The 22,178-nt window shown below is 38.3% G+C and overlaps 1 protein-coding gene across 2 annotated transcripts in view; it reads left to right on the top strand.

The window, feature by feature from the left end:
- The window catches only part of IL1RAPL2 (interleukin 1 receptor accessory protein like 2), a 1,343,934-nt gene that overhangs the window by 735,530 nt on the left and 586,226 nt on the right, over positions 1 to 22,178 (top strand). For both annotated transcript variants that reach the window (XM_044234598.1, XM_044234599.1), the window contains one exon: positions 18,369 to 18,522. In XM_044234598.1, the coding sequence (XP_044090533.1) occupies positions 18,369 to 18,522 (154 nt within the window). The remainder of the gene's footprint in view (positions 1 to 18,368; positions 18,523 to 22,178) is intronic.

Raw genomic sequence — 22,178 nt, 5'->3', positions numbered from 1 at the left:
GTCCCCAGTTGCAGGGCTCTCTCGTATTGGGGTATTACTTTCCAATGGGTCAGTTCCGGTGGCTCCCTCCCCCTTTTGTTTATCTTTTGATATCAGTCCGATGTTCCCACTCAGCTTTACCTGCCCACTGGCATCTTCTGCCCCTGTAGAGATACAGATGTGTATATTTCTAATATTGGGCTGATTTCATGGGTGATCAGAGTTCTTTGGTAGGTAATCAGCTCACTTTCGGGTATAGGTTGAAACGGTGCCTCCTACTTCCCCGCCAACTTCTCTCCTTTTCTTTTTGACATTTACTGAGTTTTTTTTTTTTAATTTTTTATTTTTTATAAACATATATTTTTATCCCCAGGGGTACAGGTCTGTGAATAACCAGGTTTACACACTTCACAGCACTCACCATAGCACATACCCTCCCCAATGTCCATAACCCCACCCCCCTTCTCCCAGCCCCCCTCCCCCCAGCAACCCTCAGTATGTTTTGTGAAATTAAGAGTCACTTATGGTTTGTCTCCCTCCCAATTCCATTTTGTTTCATTTCTTTTTCTCCTACCCCCTTAACCACCCATGTTGCATCACCACTTCCTCATATCAGGGAGATCATATGATAGTTGTTTTTCTCTGCTTGACTTATTTCACTAAGCATGATACGCTCCAGTTCCATCCATGTTGTCGCAAATGGCAAGATTTCATTTCTTTTGATGGCTGCATAGTATTTCATTGTGTATATATACCACATCTTCTTTATCCATTCATCTGTTGATGGACATCTAGGTTCTTTCCATAGTTTGGCTATTGTGGACATTGCTGCTATAAACATTCGGGTGCACATGCCCCTTCGGATCACTACATTTGTATCTTTAGGTTAATAACCAGTAGTGCAATTGCTGGGTCTTAAGATAGCTCTATTTTCAACTTTTTGAGGAACCTCCATGCTGTTTCAGAGTGGTTGCAGCAGCTTGCATTCCCACCAACAGTGTAGGAGGGTCCCCCTTTCTCCGCATCCTCATCAGCATCTGTCATTTCCTGACTTGTTCATTGTAGCCATTCTGACTGGTGGGAGGTGGTATCCCATTGTGGTTTTGATTTGTATTTCCCTGGTGCCGAGTGATGTGGTGCACTTTCTCATGTGTCTGTTGGCCACCTGGATGTCTTCTTTGCTGAAATGTCTGTTCATGTCCTCTGCCCATTTCTTGGAGTATTTGTTCTTAGGGTGTTGAGTTTGATAAGTTCTTCATGGCTTTTGATTACTAGCCCTTTATCTGACATGTCGTTTGCAAATATCTTCTCCCATTCTGTCAGTTGTCTTTTGGTTTTGTTAACTATTTCCTTTGCTGTGCAAAAGCTTTTGATCTTGATGAAGTCCCAATAGTTCATGCTTGCCCTTGCTTCTTTTGCCTTTGGCGATGTTGCTAGGAAGAAGTTGCTGTGGCTGAGGTTGAAGAGGTTGTTGCCTGTGTTCTCCTCCAGGATTTTGATGGATTCCTTTCTCACATTGAGGTCCTTCATCCATTTTGAGTCTATTTTCATGTGTGGTGTGAGGAAGTGGCCCAATTTCATTTTTCTGCATGTGGCTGTCCAATTTTCCCAACACCATTTGTTGAAGAGATGGTCTCTATTCCATTGGACATTCTTTCTTGCTTTGTTGCAGATTAGTTGACCATAGAGTTGAAGGATTATTTCTGGACTCTCTATTCTGTTCCATTGATCTATGTGTCTGTTTTTGTGCCAGTACCATACTCTCTTGATGATGACAGCTTTGTAATAGAGCTTGAAGTCTGGAATTCTGATGCCACCAACTTTGGCTTTCTTTTTCAATATTCCTCTGACTATTCGATGTCTTTTCTGGTTCCATACAAATTTTAGGATGATTTGTTCCACTTCTTTGAAAAAAATGGATGGGATTTTGATAGGGATTGCATTAAATGTGTAGATTGCTTTGGGTAGCATAGATATTTTCACAATATTTGTTCTTCCAATCCAGGAGGCTGGAACATTTTTCCATTTCTTTGTGTCTCCCTCAGTTTCTTTCATGAGTACTTTATAGTTTTCTGAGTACAGATTCTTTGCCTCTGAATAGGTTTATTCCTAGGTATCTTATGGTTTTGGGTGCAATTGTAAATGGGATCAACTCCTTTATTTCTCTTATTTCTGTCTTGTTGTTGGTGTGTAGAAATGCAACTGATTTCTGTGCATTGATTTTATATCCTGACACTTTACTGAATCCCTGTATGAGTTCTAATAGTTTTGGAGTGGAGTCTTTTGGCTTTCCACATTAAGTATCATATCATCTGAAAAGAGTGAGAATTTGACTTCTTTGTCGATTCGGATGCCTTTTATTTCTTTCTGTTGTCTGATTGCTGAGGCTAGGACTTCTAGTACTATGTTGAATAGCAGTGGTGATAATGAACATGCCTGCCGTGTTCCTGACCTTAACAGAAGCTCTCGGTTTTTCTCCATTGAGAATGGTATTTGTGGTGGGTTTTTCATAGAAGGTTTTGACAATATTGAGGTATGTGCCTTCTATCCCTACACTTTGCAGAGTTTTGATCAGGAAAGGATGCTGTACTTTGTCAAATGCTTTTTTAGCATCTATTGAGAGTATCATATGGTTCTTGTTCTTTCTTTTATTAACGTATTTTATCACATTGATTGATTGGCAGATGTCAAACCATCTCTGCAGCCTTGGAATAAATCCCACTTGGTCATGGTGAATAATTCTTTTAATGTACTGTTGGATCCTATTGGCTAGTATTTTGGTGATAATTTTCTCATCTGTGTTCATCAAGGATATTGGTTTGTAATTCTCTTTTTTAATGGGATCCTTGTCTGGTTTTGGGATCAACATAATGCTGGACTCATAAAATGTGTTTGCAAGTTTTCCTTCCATTTCTTTTTTTTTTTTTTTTGGAACATTTTCAGGAGAATAGGAATTAATTCTTCTTAAATGTTTTTTAGAATTCCCCTGGGAAGCCATCCAGCCCTGGACCCTTGTTTGTTGGGAGATTTTTGATGACTGCTTCAATCTCCTTACTGGTAATGGGTCTGTTCAGGTTTTCTATTTCTTCCTGGTTCAGTTTTGGTAGCTTATATGTCTTTAGGAATGCATCCATTTCTTCCAGATTGTCAAATTTGCTGGCGTATAGTTTCTCATAATATGTTCTTATAATTGTTTGTATTTCTTCAGTGTTGGTTGTGATCTATCTTTCATTCACGATTTTATTTATTTGGGTCCCTTCTCTTTTCTTTTCTTCTCTCTCTCTCTTTTTTAAAGATTTTATTTATTTATTTGACAGACAGAGATCACAAGTAGACAGAGAGGCAGGCAGAGAGAGAGAGAGAGAGGAGGAAGCAGGCTTCCTGCGGAGCAGAGGGCCCAGTGCCGGGCTCTATCCCAAGACCCTGGTATCATGACCTGAGCCAAAGTCAGAGGCATTAACCCACTGAGCCACCTAGGTGCCCCCCTCCTCTTTTCTTTTTGATAAGTCTGGCCAGGGGTTTATCATTTTTATTAATTCCTTCAAAGAACTAGCTAGTTTTGTTGATTTGTTCTGTTGTTTTTTTCATTTCTATTTCATTTATTTCTGCTCTGATCTTTATTATTTCTCTTCTTCTGCTGGGTTTAGGCTTTCTTTGTTGTTCTTTCTCCAGCTCCTTTAAGTGCAGGATTAGGTTGTGTATTTGAGACCTTTCTTGTTTCTTGAGAAAGGCTTGTACCACTATTTATTTTCATCTCAGGACTGCCTTTGCTGTGTCCCACACATTTTGAACCATTGTGTTTTCATTATCATTTGCTTCCATGAATTTTCCCAATTCTTCTTTAATTTCCTGGTTAATCCATTCATTCCTTAGAAGGATGCTCTTTAGTTACCATGTATTTGGATTCTTTCCCAATTTCCTCTTGTGATTGAATTCTAGCTTCAGAGCATTGTGGTCTGAAAATATGCAGGGAGTGATCCCAATCTTTTGATACTGGTTGAGACCTGATTTATGACCCAGGATGTGATTGATTCTGGAGAATTTTCCATATGCACTAGAAAAGAATGTGTATTCTGTTGCTTTGGGGTGGAATATTCTGAATATATCTGTGATGTCCATCTGGTCCAATGTATCATTTAAGGCCTTTATTTCCTTGTTGATCTTTTGCTTAGATGATCTGTCAATTTCAGACTGTGTTAAAGTCCCCTACTATTATTGTATTATTGTTGATGTGTTTCTTTGATTTTCTTTTTAATTGGTTTATATAGTTGGCTGCTCCCATGTTAGGGGTATAGATATTTAAAATTGTTAGATCTTCTCATTGGAAAGACCCATTGAGTATGATATAGTGTCCTTCCTCATCTCTTATTATAGTCTTTGGCGTAAAATATTATTGATATTATATAAGGATTGCTACCCCAGCTTTCTTTTGATATCCATTAGCACGGTAAATTGTTTTCCACCCCCTCACTTTTAATCTGGAGGTGTCTTTGGGTCTAACATGAGTTTCTTGTAGACAGCATATTGACGGGTTTTGTTTTTTTATCCATTCTGATACCCTGTGTCTTTTGATTGGGGCAGTGAGCCCATTTATATTCAGGGTAACTATTGAGAGATATGAATTTAGTTCCATTGTATTGCCTGTAAGTTGATTATTTCTGTATATTGTCTCTGTTCCTTTCTGATCTACTAGTTTTAGGCTCTCTCTTTGCTTAGAGGACCCCTTTAAATATTTCCTGTAGAGCTGGTTTGGTGTTTACAAATTCTTTTAGTTTTTGTTTGTCCTGGAAGCTTTTTTAAAAATTTATTTTTTTAATTATTTTCAGCATAACAGTATTCATTATTTTTTCACCACACCCAATGCTCCATGCAATCTGTGCCCTCTAAAATAACCACCACCTGGTACCCCAACCTCCCACGCCACTTCAAACTCCTCAGATTGTTTTTCAGAGTCCATAGTCTTTCATGGTTCACCTCCCCTTCCAATTTCCCCCAACTCCCTTCTCCTATCTAACTCCCCTTGTTCTCCATGCTATTTGTTATACTCCACAAATAAGTGAAACCATTGATAATTGACTCTCTCTGCTTGACTTATTTCACTCAGCATAATCTCTTCCAGTCCCATCCATGTTGCTACAAAAGTTGGGTATTCATCCTTTCTGGTGGAGGCATAATACTCCATAGTGTATATGGACCACATTTTCCTTATCCATTCGTCAGTTGAAGGGCATCTTGGTTCTTTCCACAGTTTGGTGACTGTGGCCATTGCTGCTATAAACACTGGGGTACAGATGGCCCTTCTTTTCACTACATCGGTATCTTTGGGGTAAATACCCAGTAGTGCAGTTGCAGGGTCATAGGGAAGCTCTATTTTTAATTTATTGAGGAATCTCCACACTGTTCTTTAAAGTGGCTGCACTAACTTGCATTCCCACCAACAGTGTAAGAGGGTTCCCCTTTCTCCACATCCCCTCCGACACATGTTGTTTCCTGTCTTGTTTATTTTGGCCATTCTAACTGGTGTAAGATGATATCTCAATGTGGTTTTAATTTGAATCTCCCTGATGGCTAGTGATGATGAACATTTTTTCATGTGTCTGATAGCCATTTGTATATCTTCATTGGAGAAGTGTCTGTTCATATCTTCTGCCCATGTTTTGATATGTTATGTGTGTGTTGAGTTTGAGGAGTTCTTTATAGATCCTGGATATCAACCTTTTGTCTGTACTGTCATTTGCAAATATCTTCTCCCATTCCCTGGGTTGCCTCTTTGTTTTGTTGACTATTTCCTTTGCTGTGCAGAAGCTTTTGATTTTGATGTTGTCCCAAAAGTTTATTTTCGCTTTTGTTTCTTTTGCCTTTGGAGACGTATCTTGAAAGAAGTTGCTGTGGCTGATATTGAGGAGATTACTGCCTATGTTCTCCTCTAGGATTCTGATGGATCCCTGTCTCACGTTGAGGTCTTTTACCCATTTCGAGTTTATCTTTGTGTATGGTGTAAGAGAATGGTCGAGTTTCATTCTTCTACATATAGCTGTCCAATTTTCCCAGCACCATTTATTGAAGAGACTGTCTTTTTTCCACTGTATATTTTTTCCAGTTTTGTCGAAGATTAATTGACCATAGAGTTGAGGGTTCATATCTGGGCTCTCTACTCTGTTCCACTGGTCTATGTGTCTATTTTTATGCCAGTATCATGCTGTCTGGTGATCACAGCTTTGTAATAAAGCTTGAAATCAGGTAACGTGATGCCCCCAGTTTTATTTTTGTTTTTCAACATTTCCTTAGCGATTCTGGGTCTCTTCTGATTCCATACACATTTTTGGATTCTTTGCTCCAGCTCTTTGAAGAATACTGGTGGAATTTTGATTGGAATGGTGTTAAAAGTATAGATTGCTCTAGGCAGTATAGACATTTTAACAATATTTATTCTTCTCATCCAAGAGCATGGAATGGTCTTCCATCTTTTTGTGTCTTCTTCAATTTCTTTCATGAGTGTTCTGTAGTTCCTGGAGTACAGATCCTTTACCTCTTTAACTACATTTATTCCCAGGTATATTATGGTTCTTGGTCCTATAGTAAATGGAATCAATTCTCTAATTTCGCTTTCTGTATTTTCATTGTTAGTGTATAAGAAAGCCACTGATTTCTGTACATTGACTTTGTTTCCTGTCATGTTGCTGAATTGCTGTATGAGTTCTAGTAGTTTGGGGGTGGACTCTTTTGGGTTTTCCATATAAAGAATCATGTCATCTGCAAAGAGAGAGGGTTTGACTTCTTCATTGCCAATTTGGATACCTTTTATTTCTCTTTGTTGTCTGATTGCTGTTGCTAGGACTTCTAATACTATGTTGAACAAGAGTGATGAGAGTGGGCATCCTTGTCTTGTTCCTGATCTCAACGGGAAGGCTGTGAGCTTTTTCCCATTGAGGATGATATTTGCTGTGGGTCTTTTATAGGTAGATTTTATGAAGTTCAGTAATATTCCCTCTATCCCTATACTTTGAAGCGTTTTAATCAGGAACGGATGCTGGATTTTGTCAAATGCTTTTTCTGCATCTAGCGGCCAAGGGGGAACTTATTTGGGCTCAGCAGCCAGACTGAGGTTTCTCTCTGAGAGGGAGGTCAGAGTGCAGTTTGTTTTCTTCTTAAAAGTACAAAAACCATCAAAAGTGGTCAAGGTGAAAAAAAAAAAAGTGAACAAACATAAAAACCACCAGAGACCAAAAGCCTGAAAAAAACCAGTTTCCTCAGACCCCACCCCCTTGAGGGCGGCGGCAGGACTTAACTCCGGGAACATCATTGACTGAAAACCGCCCTTGCCCCAGAAAATAAACCAAGGGGGAAAAAAAAAAAAAAAAAAAAGGACGACAAGAGAACAACCACCACTACTTCATAGGAAAACTTTTACTTTTTACTCTTTTCCACTATTCTGGTTCATTTTTTTAATATATAGATAATTTTTTTAACCTATTTACCATCACAGTGAGCTGTCCAGTACATCGAATTCCATAATAACCTTCTAACCTGAACTTTTTGATACGTACACCTATGTTTTTCTTTGCATTTCTATTTTTGAAATTTCTGTTTTTTTTTTAATTTTAGTTTAATCTAGTTTATTCCTTTTTATTTTTATTTTCTAACATTCATATAGGGTTAAACTTCAAATATTCTCCTTTCCCCAATCAATACTACCCCTATAAATAAACCAATTTTTAATTCCCCTTTATCTTAGGAAAGTTGAGTCCTTAAACAAAGATGTCAAGATATATCCAGGAAGAATCAAAACAACATTCCTCACCCACACTGAGAATTTATAACCACTCTACCATCTTTTTTTTCCACCACTGTTTCAGTGTTTTTGTGTTTGTCCTGATAGTATATAAACCTTACACTTCGGGTTCTTTTTGACGAGGTTCTTCCTTTATTTGCATATATATATATTTTTCTCTTGTTATATACTTCTATCAGTCTTTTTGTTTGTCTGTTTTTGTTTGTCTACTTCATAAATCTTACCTTGGGGCCCATTTGGGCTGAACCTTTTTTTCATCTTCCCTTTCTTTCCTCTCTCTCTCTCTTTTTTCTTTTTCTTTTCTTTTTCCCTTGTTTGGGTGGGGAATCCTGATTGCTCAGAAGTGTTTCTGGGTGCACCCTGACTGCACCACGGTCGATACATCCAGCTACATCTGTTCAGTCAGATGCAGGATCTTCTGCTTGTACCCAAAGCCACGGCAAGTGGTGGCTGTCTGGGCAGCTCCAGACCGCCAGAGAGTTTCCAAGCAGTGATCTCACACTGAGATTTTCCCGCTGGCCTGGGCTGGGAGTGCCTGGTCTTTCTGGGTCTAGGAGCGCCTGGCTTGCGCACACCTCTCTCAGGGGAGGCTGTGGGTCGCGCATGCGTCTCAGGCTCTGAGAACGGGGTGCAGGTCTGAAAGCACCAGGCTGGGCCTTCGTGCACCTCTCTGGGGGGAGAGTTTGGTGCATGCGTCTTAGGCTCTGAAACAATGGCGCGTATCAAAGGGTGCCGGCTGGGCCTTTGTACCTCTCTCAGGTGAGGATGAGGGGCACGCACATCTCAGGCTCTAGAGCAGGGCTCGCGCGTTCTGCCGTCCGGCGTGCCTCCCAGCCCCTCACAGGAGCCGGACCCCATGCGTTCTCGGGCGCGCTGGCAGCAAAACCTTGTTTCTCCACCGCACTCTTTCTGGCTCAGCACCAGGGGAGGCTGTCCTGGGACCAGGGACTTAAGCCCCTGTCCCTAGCTGCCCCTGATTCCTACAATTTCTCCCCTGCGATCCTTTGCTCTTTTGGAGTGCTTTCAACCAGTCTGCCAAGTTAATGTTGGTCCCCAGATGCAGGGCACTCTCGCTCGTATTGGGGGTATTACTTTCCAACAGTCGCCTCTGGTGGCTCCCTCCCCCTTTTGTTTATCTTCTGATATCAGTCTGCCGTTCCCATTCCGCTTTACCTGTCCACTGGTGTCTTCTGCCCCTCTAGAGATCCAGACATGTATAATTCTGATCTCAGGCTGATTTCATGGGTGATCGGAGTTCTTTGGTAGGTAATCAGCTCACTTTATGGTATAGATTGAAAAGGCGCCTCCTCCTCCTTCCCCGCCATCTTGTCCCCCTCTGTCCTGGAAGCTTTTTATTGCTCCTTCTATTTTCAATGATAGCCTAGCTGGATATAGTATTCTTGGCTGTATGTTTTTCTCCTTTAGTGCTCTGAATATATCATGCCAGTTCTTTCTGGCCTGCCTGGTCTCTGTGGATAAGTTCACTGCCATTCTAATATTTTTACCATTGCATGTTAGACTTCTTGTCCCGGGCTGCTTTCAGGATTTTCTCTTTGTCGCTAAGACTTGTAAATGTTACTATTAGATGATGGGGTGTGGGCCTATTCTTATTGATCTGAGGGGGGTTCTCTGTGACTTCTGGATTTTGATGCTTGTTCCCTTTGCCATATTAGGGAAATTCTCACAATAATTCTCTCCAATATACCTTCTGCTCCCCTCTCTCTTTCTTCTTCTTCTGGAATCCCAATTATTCTAATGTTGTTTCGTCTTATGGTATCACTTGTTTCTCAAATTTTCCCCTCATGGTCCAGTAGCTGTCTTTCTTTTGCTCAGCTTCTTTTTTCTCTGTCATTTGGTCTTCTATATCACTAATTCTCTCTTCTGAATCATTTATCCTAGCAGTAAGAGCCTCCTTTTTTAATTGGACCTCTTTAATAGCTTTTTTTATTTCAACTTGGTCAGATTTTAATTATTTTATTTCTCCAGAAAGGGCTTTTATTTCTCCAGACAGTGTTTCTCTAATATCTTCCATGACTTTTTTGAACCAGGCTAGCACCTTGAGAATAGTCATTCTGAACTCTAGATCTGACATATTACCAATGTTCATATTGATTAGGTCCCTGCCTTTCGGTGCAGCCTCTTGTTCTTTCTTTTGTGGTGAGTTTTTCCGCCTTGTCATTTTATCCAGATAAGAATATATGAAGGAGCGAATAAAATACTAAAAGGGTGACAAAGACCCCAGTAAAATGTGCTTTAACCAAATCAGAGGAGACCCCAAATCGTGGGGGGAAGAAAGGGGGTAAAAACAAGTTCAGAAAAATAATAATAAAAAATTTAAAAGTGAAAAAAAACAATATAAAAAGTATATATATATATATATATGTATGTGTGTGTATATATATATATGATATAAATATATAAGATATATATCATATATATATATATATATATATATATATATATATAAAAGACTGGTGAATAGAACAGGTTCACCTACTTAATTTTGGGAGTATTTTGGTCTCTTAGAAGAAACTACCTCCCAAAATTTTAAGAAATGTAAAACATATATAAGGGTAAACATGATGAAGCAATGGAATATGACTATAAAGATGAAAAAACTTTTTAATTTCTAAGGAAGGAGTTGATAAGATAAGTTGGTTGGGGGAATAAAGAAAAAGAAAGTGAAGAGAATTTGCTCAGGTTGGAAACTAGAACAAAGCCCTGTGCTAGATTTAGGGTATATTTTGATCTATTAGAAGAAGTTGTATCCCAAATTTTTTTTGAAGAAAAAACCATATGTGTATATGAAAAATAAAGTTAGAAACAATGAAGGATAAAATGTGACTATAATAATGAAGGTTCAAAAAATATTTTTGAAAGGTATTGTTAAGATAAACTAGTTAAAAAAACGTTAAAAGAGGAAAGGGTAAAAGTTCAAAAAAATAGCAGAAGAAAAAAATTAAAAAAATTAATTAACTTTTCAAGTCTAAAGAATCATGCGGAGAGAGCCTAGAATTCCATGCTTTGCTTTCTTCTACTGTGGAATTCCGCTGTTCACCTTGGTAAGTGAACTTGTTCAGGCTGGATTTCTTGCTGATCTTCTTGGGGAGGGGCCTGGCCTGTTGTAATGATTCTCAAGTGTTTTTGCCCCAGGCAGAATTGTACCACCCTTACCAGGGGTCAGGGTAAGTAATCTGCTCAGGTTCACTTTCGGGAGCTTTTGTTCCCTGGACACTTTCCGTAGAGTTCCAGAGGACGATAATGAAAATGGCAGCCTCCCAATCCCCGGCCTAGAGGAGCCGAGAGCTCGGGGCCCCCACTCTTCAATGCGCCCTCGGAGAAAAGCGCTCAATCACTCCTGTCTCCCTGGCCTCTGGCTGCGCTCCGACCTCACTCAGCCTGTGACCAAACATCTCTGTCTCTGGCACACAGCCCCACCGGGTGACTCCAAACCCTGCAGATCCAATAGCTCTTCCAGGGGAGTCTCACCGGGTCCCATGGGGTCCTTGCTTATAGAACAGTGACCTGTGCTATGGATCATGATAAAGTAACCCCGAGTTGAGAGCTTGCTCCTCAGCTCCATCTCGGTAGCCCGCTTCCCTGCTCTAATAGCTGGGAGCTCTGTGACACTCAGATACCCCCAATCCTTCTGTGATTCCGTAGGACCTGAAACCATGCTGTCCCTGGGTGGGCTTCACCCCTGTTTAGCCTCTGGAGAGATGTCCCTCAGTGGAGCAGACTTTTATTTATTTATTTATTTATCAAAGATTTTATTTATTTGACAGAGAGATCACAAGCAGGCAGAGAGGCAGACAGAGAGGGAGGGGGAAGCAGGCTCCCCGCTGAGCAGAGAAGCCCGATGTGGGGCTCGATCCCAGGACCCTGAGATCATGACCTGAGCCGAAGGCAGTGGCTTAACCTACTGAGCCACCCAGGCGCCCCTGGAGCAGACTTTTAAAAGTTCTGATTTTGTGCTCTGTTGTTCCGCCACTTGCTGGGAGCCGGCCCCTCCCCCCAGGGTCTATCTTCCCATCACTTTGGATTCGCTTCTCCACAGGTCAATATTCTGTTTCTAGAATTGCTGCTCTTCTTCTCTTCAATCTTCTGTTGGATTTGTATGGTTTGATAAGCTATCTAGCTTATCTTCTGCTACCTGATGTCGTCTCAGCCTGCTACTTCTCTGCCATCTTGACTCCTCCCCTCTGTAGGCTTTTTAGTATTTGGTCTCAGCCTACTCATTGCTACTCTCAACAATAAAAGTATTCAGAATTTTTTTGTTTACTTCATGTTATTTCTCATCTGAGTGCTTCACATGTTGTTCTCTCTATCCAGTATGTCTTACCTTTTATATATTGTTTAAAACTCAGCTTAGATATAATTTTTATATATTGTTTAAAACTCAACTCAGATATTACTAGTAGCCTACATGCACACCAGACCTCTTTGTCCATGCCCAGTCTGCTGTAATCTTGGATGATGCAGGGTTAGAATTACTTCAGATGTTTCTTCCACATCTTTCTCCTCTTCTTTTCTTTTGTGTATTCTTATTACACTTATGTTATGCTTCTTATATTTCTTCCATAGTCTTTTAGATATTAGATATTCTTTTTAAAAATTCTTTTTATTTTTGCTTGTCAGTTTGGGAAGTTTTTATTGACATACCTTCAGACTCACTGATTTTTTTTTCTTGGCCATGCCCAGTTTACTAATGTACCAAGAAAGGCATTCTTTATTTATGTTACAGTGTTTTTATTTGTAGTATTTCATTTTACTTTTTTAAAGAGTTTCCATCTCTCTTCTGTTTTTACATATTTTCCACCCTTGCCTTTAGGTCCATTAACATATTAATAATATTTATTTTAAATTCCCTGACTGATAATTCCAAATTTTCCACCATACCTGAGTCTGGTCCTAATGCTTGTTCTCTCTCTTCAAATGGTGGGTTTTATTTTGTTTTGTTTGTCTCTTAGTATACCATGTAAATTATTGTCAGAAGCCAGGCATAATGTACTAAGTAAAAGGAACTGAGGTAATAGGTCTTTAATTTGAGATTTTTACATTTGTCTGGCTAAGAGTTAGGCTGTGTTTATTGCTTGCTATAGCCATAGATATTAGAGGCTAAAATTCCCTCTGATGTCCTTGATATCCACTCTCCTGTTATCTTTGGTTTTACCTAGAGACTTCTTAAATAAGGCCTGAATTGTGCAGTTATTTTTGCTATAATATCCTATTGTTATACAGGAGTTATACTTATTAAAGTATAGGGTAAGGGAAAGCAGTATGTAATCTTATGATTAGATTTCAGTCTTTTAGTGAACCTTGTTCCTGGGCTATGACCATTACAAGTGCTTCTCAGCTTCTCTCCCACCTCCATTAGATGAGACAGCAAGGATAGAGGGAGCTGGTGCTGGCTGTTTTTCTTCCTTCACTTCAAAGACTAGAGGGGCTGCCATCAGATAATTCCCTTTTCCCATATACTTTGAGGACAGGCTATTAAGGAGAATAGGACTCTTTGGGTATATTTCATAATGTTTACTTTTTCTTTCCTTTGCCGGGAGCATAAGGGGATTTGTCTCTAGTTTCCATGCTGAAAACCTGGTGGGGCTCCTGGAGGTAAACATTCTAAAAGTGTGCTCTTCAAAAGATTGCCCCCCCCCAGGGTTTTTTATATATAAAGCTAGTTCATAGACTTCAGAAATTAGTAAGTTATCCTTAAGTGCTCCTGTTAGTTGCTGGTTCCTGTGTTTGCTTCAGCTTTTAGTAAGTTGTGATTCTCTGTATCACCTGTCTCTGTGGTTTTTGGGGTAGTGGTTTTCACTGTCACCATAAATATCTGATGACTATAAGAAGAGTTGTTGATTTTTTGATTGTTCACATTTTTTCTTGTTGTATGGATGGTAGTGACAACTTCCAAACTTTTGCTTGTTGAATCAGAAACTGGAAGTCAACACCTGCATTAGAATTATAACTTGGGAGTTGGTGCTGGGGTGGCTCAGTTTGTTGAGCATCTGACTCTTGGTTTTGGCTTAGGTCATGATCTTGGGGTCATGGGATCAAACCTTCTGCTAGGCTCTTTTCTCCGCACAGAGTCTGCTTGAGATTTTCTTCCTTTCTCTTCCTGTCCCTCTGTCCTTCCTCCTGCTCTCAATGCATTATCTCTCTCTCTCTCTCTCTCTAAAATAAATAAATAAATGAAATCTTTTAAAAAATGAGTTATAACATTGGATTGTGTTTTGGATTGTCTCAGACCCCTATAGAAATGCGAATCACATTAATTCCTGAGAGACATTAACATGTCATAATGGATGTGTATGTAATCTGAAAGCAAAGTAATGAGAGTGATAATAATAGTATAGTAGTTAATATTTATTGTTTTTAGCATGTGATGCCCTATATTACTGAACACCTATATACATTACCTCTTTAAATCCTTATAATTGGCCATATTGGTAAATATTATCACCACTTTTTTCAATAGTTGAAAAACTAAGGTTTAGATCAATGAATTGGTGTGTTTAAGAACATACAACTTAGGATTCCAGCCCAAGTATTTGAGTCTAGAATGTACACTTTAAGCACTGTGGGGTACCAACTTTAACATTAAGACTATGAAGAGAGAAAGAGAAATAGAGCTAGGGAGGGGAAAAACTTTGTCAAATTTGTTATCCTGTGAATTTGGAGTATGGGTAGGGATGAAAAGGGCAAAGTTGATACCTAATTTACAATTGTGCTCCTATGTCTTCCATCTTTAAATTGAAGAAAGTTCACGTTCACTACAGATTGTTAGGTGGATGCCTAGGTACTCTATGAAATAGTCCAGTCTCCAGGGGAAAGGAGAGAAATTGCATCAGAGTGCATGAGTATTAGGTATTTGAACTAAAATAACTTGAGGACCAGAGATTACATGATTGGTTTATGGTTGTCCAACTACTTTGTGTCTGAACTTCAGAATCAGAATAAATATTTAAATAAATCTTCCTGGTATATTTGCCATGAGAAATGAGTCCTATGCTCCGAAAGCCCTGAAATAACCAGACCAACAAATCAAACTGATTAAAAAATACCTGTTTGTATGATGATGATATCTCAGAAATGTACTGTGAATATGGTGGTGACTTGTTTCAGGGTGGAAATTCCAACATCCAAATGTGGCTAGCAACATGTTACATTAAGAAACTTGGTCCACAGATGTTCCTATTGAACCTTCTAGGCTCCCAACTTAGTAAATACTGGTAAATGACAAATGCCACTCAGGAAGGCTGGCAGAGAGGGAAGGAAGCTTGTCTTTAAGGATTGACATTATTTTGATTGAACAAGGAGGTTGTATAACAAACAGCTCTATGAGAGATCAGTCAGGACATGAACTGGAGCTGTTTATTGAACTTAGGTACCTCGGCAAGACTGGCCTTCAGCAAAAGCTTCAAGCTGATGAAGTTTATTTTAATGGTCCCAAAGTACAAATATAAGGGACCTGCTCATATTTAAGGCTTTGAAGGTTTTTCCTCACCTCAGATAAACAACCATCTTTAGATTTGATTTACATGTTTCAAATTTCTTTGCCTAACAGGCTGTCAAAATTAAATTAAATGGATATGGAGCAATGAGGTATGGCAATGATGCTTGTTCAGTAGGAGAGAGGTCATAGGGAGATTGAGGACAGGAGAGAAGCAATGACAGTAGTAAACCTAGCAGCCAGCAGTTTAAGGGAAAGATGCTGTAAACAGTGGAGTAAAAAGGCTGGAAGACTTTGGAGATTTGATATAGGTACCCGGATATTTGAAGGATAGCCAAGGAAATAATTTTGTAAAGGATGGGTCGCTTGATGTATGATGGTCATCTATAAGCCTCTTCTAATAAAATAGAGTTCCTCTACCCACCTGCTAGGATTAGTGTTGGAGTGGCCTCTTAAGAGCTATACATTTTCAGTGGATTAAAGTATTATGTTCCTGGGGATGGCTAACCAATTAGTGAAGATTTGTTTTCATCTGATTAGTCCATTAGCACCAATTTTCACCAAAGAGAGCTGGGGGTTTGGAGGAGACATAATCCAAGATTGTGAAAGTTTAGGGATAGAAAGCATTCTCTGTGCTGAAGACCACCATATATAGTGCTCCCAACAAGAATGTAATGAATAAACTCTGTAAGCCTCTGTGCTCTGGCTGCTCACATAGTAGTATATGTTATCTTCATATATAGAGTAAGAAACTGATACCTAAAGAACTTAAGCAAATTTGACCAAGATAACAGAACTTGGGTGAACCCCAGATTTTGACTTAGAGATATCTTGCTCTGGCTACAGTTTACCTTTTCATCTATACTACATTGTCTCTAGAAGGGTGGAGATGACCTGACAATAACATTTTCCTATGCCAAAGTTTAAAAAAAATCCACAAAACTCTATTAGGTACAAATAATCTTTTATAAGGCTAGATGGCAACTTGGAAGACAGTTGGGACTATCTCGATCTAGCCCAAAGAATGTGTAAAGATTCCAGGCTGTTCTTCAGCAGGGGTTATTTTCTAACTCTTATACACTCTTTAGATTTTACTTCCTAGGGAAAAAAGAAATCAAAGCTGCGTGCTGGAAAAATGAAAATGGTTAGAGCTAATTGCAGATGGACTTTCCCCCAAAATGACATTAGAAAACAAAGTCATTTGTCTTTGAATACAATGAGTGTGTGGGCTCATTTTCCCACCCCCACCACTGCTATGTGAAAGTGAAGCAGCTCAGTTTTCATTTTCCTTTCCTCTCAAAATGCCCAGAGGGACCATATTTTTGTTTAATAACGTTCAGAATGATTCTTTAGAAATCTGAGGCTATTGGAGTTTGAAGCAATGCGAAAATAATTGTGGATTATTATTGTATGACGATAGTGGCAGCTGGACTATTTTTTTGTTGTTGTTCAGACTTTCTTCTTCATTTTCTCAGAAACCTTATATCCTAAGGTTTAACTCAGAAGCAAATCTCATATAGGTGATAAACCTTGCCAGACATGGTATGTAATATAACTTCAGACAGACCCTTAACTGTTCTTTGGAAAGACCCTAGGGAGTGAAGCAGACTTATATCTAGATGCCCTAGATAGTATTACTTTTATTTACTCTCTGACAATGTGTGTGGGTAGTTGTACTGGACATAAAGCAAGCATATCTCTTAAATATTGTACCTGTGAACTTAAGTGCCAGTTCTTGTATTTTGTTGTCAAAACTCCTGCTATCATAAAAGAAAAAGATCTGTTACAGTAAGAAACTATTAAATGGATACTCATTCAATTAAATCATTTCACACACACACACACACACACATGTGCATACATGTACACAAGTATGTAGAGCTGGGGTTGAGAGTCAACACTGATTCTATCTTTATGTGAATGTTTAGGATGTATTTGTGGAGAGCAGGAGTGGGGGTGAGGGAGAGAAGGGGTTGAAGAGATGTTGTATATACCATAGTGGGAAAAGAGAAAATTTCTCTTAACAATTATTTACATCATTGGCCTCACAATCATTTTTTTCATTGTCTTAACTGACAGATTCAAAATTTAGATGATAAGATATTTTTGCCTTGATTATTCATCACTCCCTCACAATTGTCCCCTACACCTCCTCTTGATGTTTGTATAGCTTTTGGCCACAGTTTGGTTGAACATTTGAGATGAGTGGTAGACAAACTGGAACCATATCTAAATAGTAGTCTGAGAAAATTCCCGAAAGGCAAAGCCATTTGGCTGAATATTCTTACATACTTGGTTATTGCTATGTCTTTGTCACTCTCTGGAAAATTGTTAAACATTCCTTTCTAGAGAAGTCCAATCTTAGTAGCACGGCTCCCTCATGTTCCCATCAGGCATGTAGAAAAATTGTCTTCCAAACCCAGATCTTATTCTCTGGTCATATGTCACTGAACTCAGAAAATGAGCGGATAATTTCTCCTTTTTTATTACTAGAACAAAATGTGTCCTTATTTTACCAAGCTATGTCTCTAAAGAACTGCTTAAGCCTAATTTTGTTGACCCTTGTTCTCACCCCCACCCACCTAGATGTATCTCTTGATTATGGGAAGGGAGACTCTGAAATATTAGCATCAGTCTTTAACTATAAGAAGTAGTTATTAAAATTATTGTAGACTATATTGCCAATGTAAAGCTTTTTATGAATTTTTAATAATGCCTCAGACTCCCTTGTAGTATGCTTTGTTACTAAATGAACATTATTCTTTTAGGACTTTTAGGAAAATCCCTGTCAAATAGAAAAAAATACAGGACTTTATAATGATATTTAGCAACTTTTAAGGTTTTGCTATATCCTTTTTGCATCTTGGGGAGTTTGTATGCTTTTCCATTTTTGTAGAATATCTCTAATTACTTTCTGCACTTGGGATCAGTCTTTTAAGGTAGCTACTGGGCGGATAGTTGTGATATTTAAATTGGACACATTAAGATGCTGTTGTGATTTTTTATGGTCATTGACTTAACTCTAGTTATATATTTTGAAAAGTAAAGAGAAGAGCATAAGAAAGTGAAAGTAATAACTTGTCAGTACTAAGACTTGATGAGAATTTAAATTTTTTTGTTTGTTCACAAATATTTTCTCTGCAGGAATGTAAGCCCAAAATGTGGAGAAGTATAATAATACAGAAGGGAAATGCTCTGCTAATCCAAGAAGTTCAAGAAGAAGATGGAGGAAATTACACTTGTGAACTTAAGTATGAAGGAAAACTTGTAAGACGAACAACTGAATTGAAGGTTACAGGTAAGAATTGGTTCTACCAAATTATGGCAAGTGAAATTTGGAAACAAATGGAAGGTTTTAGAAGGGAGGAGCATGGGGGGATGAGTGAGCCTGGTCATGGGGATTGAGGAGGGCATAGATATTGTGGAGCACTGGGTGTTATATGCAAACAATGAATATTGGAACACTACATCAAAAACTAATGATATACTGTATGGTGACTAATATAACTTAAAAATAAATAATAATTTGTTATGGGAAGAAAGAGTTTCCAAAACAAACAGCGAACTTGCAGTGAATTTAGGATTGGCTGCAAATCAGATGGTTTGAAAGCTCACTGTTAATAAGTTGTACTGATAAACTATATGTGGAATATGGACAATTGATTTAGGGAACATGAGGCCAATTGCTGCATATCTCTTCTCTGCCTTTATGATGTGTTTTTAACTCTTCAAGATATCTTGTTACTAAGCATCTCAGAAAAGATATACTGGATTGATATGTAGAATCTCCTTGTAGGTAATGCCTGCCTCAGAATGAGATTCTACTGGGCTTTTGAAATGATACCCTCTTGGACTGCATCCAGAATATCATTTATACAAAACTGCTCATAAATGACAGATGTTATTGTGTGCTTCTAGTGATTCTTTTTTTTAAAGACCCTATTTATTTATTTGACAGAGATCACAAGTAGGCAGAGAGGTAGGCAGAGAGAGAGGAAGGGAAGCAGGCTCTCTGCTGAGCAGAGAGCCCCACATGGGGCTCGATCCCAAGACCCTGGGATCATGACCCGAGCCAAAGGCAGAGGCTTTAACCCACTGAGCCACCAGGGCGCCCCCTTCTAGTGATTCTTAAATGGAAAAGAAACTCAACAAATAGTATGTATATGTGTATTTTTTTTAAGATTTTAGTTATTTATTTATTTGACAGAGATCACAAGTAGGCAGAGAGGCAGGCAGAGAGATAGAGAGGAGGAAGCCGGCTTCCCGCTGAGCAGAGAGCCTGATGTGGAACTCTATCCCAGGACCCTGGAATCATGACCTGAGCTGAAGGCAGAGGCTTTAACCCACTGAGCCACCCAGGCGCCCCTATATGTGTATTTTAAATCTGAAGTACAAGTGAAATATAAACTAGTAATTCTACTCATACCACATGAAGGAGAGAAACTCATGATATTCTGATCTGGTGGAGAATGTTAGAAAGTAGTTTTCAGTGACATGACAGAACCTGATACCGTAAATGTTATCCCTGATGATGGGTATGATGGACCCAAGAAATTTCATGACAAAAGTCTACCTGCTATTGTTCCTGAGAAAACCTTGCCTAATTTTTTTGTTCTTATCTATGTTTTGGATGTATGTGTATGTGTGTGTGTGTGTGTGTGTGTGTGTGTGTAAGTGTTCACACACACATTTTTATTGTAGGTAAAACCTGAGCCATAGTAAAATTTGACATTATCCAGACAATCATAATTATGATTATATTGATTAACTTAAGACTGATGCTCTTGAGCATTACCAGTTTAACGATGTAATATTGACATCAACTAGTTGATTAATTATAACATATTCACACAAATGTTAGAAATACAGATTTCCTTCTATGTTATTTTTGCATATGTTCATCTGACCTTTTTGGGGTAGTATTAAAATCAGTCTACTAATAATGACATTTGATGAATAAGTTCATTGGTGTAACGCATATTTAATTAAGTTTTTGATCACTGAGAGTCAGCAGTTTGTTTTGTCTTTTTCAAAATTCTGAATGTTAGCACAAGGAATAAAAAATATTTTATCAGGGGGCACCTGGATGGTGCAGTTGGTTAAGAGTCCAACTCTTGGTTTCAGCTCAGGTCATGATCTCAGGGGTTGTAAGATTGAGACCAAAGTCAGGCTCCTTGTTGATGTATGTATGTATTCTTTAGTTCATTTTCTCTCCTATTACATGACAGTTCTACTTAGTCTGAATTTGTAGAGTAACTTCTGTGGAGGTTTAAATTATTCTTTTAATTAGTATTGCACATCTTTTCCAGTATGAACTTTCACAATAACTAACCCTGTTGAGCCAAATCATATAGGAAAGATCTTCTTTTGGTTGATTTTTTTTTCTCAATGTGAACTAGTCTTCCTGTCTTATTCAAGGAGAAGAGTCAATCAGGAACTTATACATCATTAATAAGTGACCTGACCATGCAAAAATCCTTCCAGTATCATCAGTTTGACCACAGTCACACAATCCTTATCAACTGTTTGCAGAACACCTCTATTAGGAATTATTTACTAAAATTTGTAACATTATAGTGGTTGGCTTGGGTTTAAGTTGGACCAGAATAAAGTTAACATCAAACCTCTTTTATGCTCCCATCTGATGGGTTGTGGTGACAGTATGTTTAATTTTTTTTTGTTTCTTTTTAGATTCTGAAAAACAGAGCCAGAGCTACTACTTTGGGGCATTTTATAAGGTGTTAATTCACTTTCCCTAAACTTTTCATGTAGTTGAACTATACGTTTAAAATTTCACCTCAACTCTACTTCCCAGAGATTTTCAAACTTTAATGCACATCAGAATCATGTGGAAGAACAAGGGTAGGATGAAGATAAGGTTCTTTAAATACAGGTTCCATCTCTTTCCCCAAGATTTGAATTCAACACATCAGTAACAATGGGAACTTGCCTTTTTTTCCAGGTAATTCTGTTATATGCCTTCTAAGGATTATGTTTGGAGAAATAGTAGCTGAGAGAATAATGCTAAAGAAGTCAATCACAGGTTTGATTTTCTTGTGGTCATGTTAGTTCATATACACACACACCAAACTCATGTTCATAGGCTCCAAATTTGTTTTACCTAACTTCCTAAGAGCTGTCATGAAACTATAAATCCTTGGTCACCAAAGGAAATCTGTTAAGGGAATGTGGGGATAAAGCAGCCTCAGCCACTGAAACAGTAATTTTTCATTTACCGTTTGAGTAAAAATATACTGAATATGTATCGCATGCTGGAGAAAAAATAATTCAGAATTATCTTTGGGTCAGTGGTCATTATTCTGATAAGAAGATACCAAGTTTATATATTTATTAACATACTTCAAATGTTATGTTTGATGTAGAAACAAAATGGTCTCTTGGAATACCAGTTCAAGAGGTTGTTTTGTGAAGATTTATTTTTAATTTGTACTTTTCTAGAGGTTTTATTTATTTATTTGAGAGATAAAGGGAGGGAAAACATGAGCAGGGGGAGGGGCAGAGGGAGAAGAAGGCTCTCCTCCAAGCAGGGAGCCTGATATATGGCTCCATCCCAGGATCCTGAGATCGTGACCTGAGCATAAGGCAGATTTTTAACTGACTTGGGCCACCCAGTTGCCCCTAATTTGTACTTTTATATAAGTTATATTGTGATTTGTGTCAGTATTACAAAGCAATTAAACAGTTTATCCTCTCATAATTCAAAATATAAGGCTGGGATTATTTAACACGTAATCCCCTCATACTTGTTTTCAGTTTAGCAATATGCAGGTATGGAATAGGAATTTCAATATAAAATAATAGGATTGGCTAATTACAAAATTATGTAGAGCATGATTCTTTAAAATTATATATTATAAGTATGCAAAATATAAAAGTTTATCAAAATTTTAAGTTTTTTTTCTGTTTTTTAAAATTTATAAGTTTGAGAAATAC

This window comes from Neovison vison, chromosome X (assembly GCF_020171115.1).
Source record: "Neovison vison isolate M4711 chromosome X, ASM_NN_V1, whole genome shotgun sequence".
Lineage (NCBI taxonomy): Eukaryota > Metazoa > Chordata > Mammalia > Carnivora > Mustelidae > Neogale > Neogale vison.
This window is presented reverse-complemented; position numbering and strand designations above follow the sequence as displayed.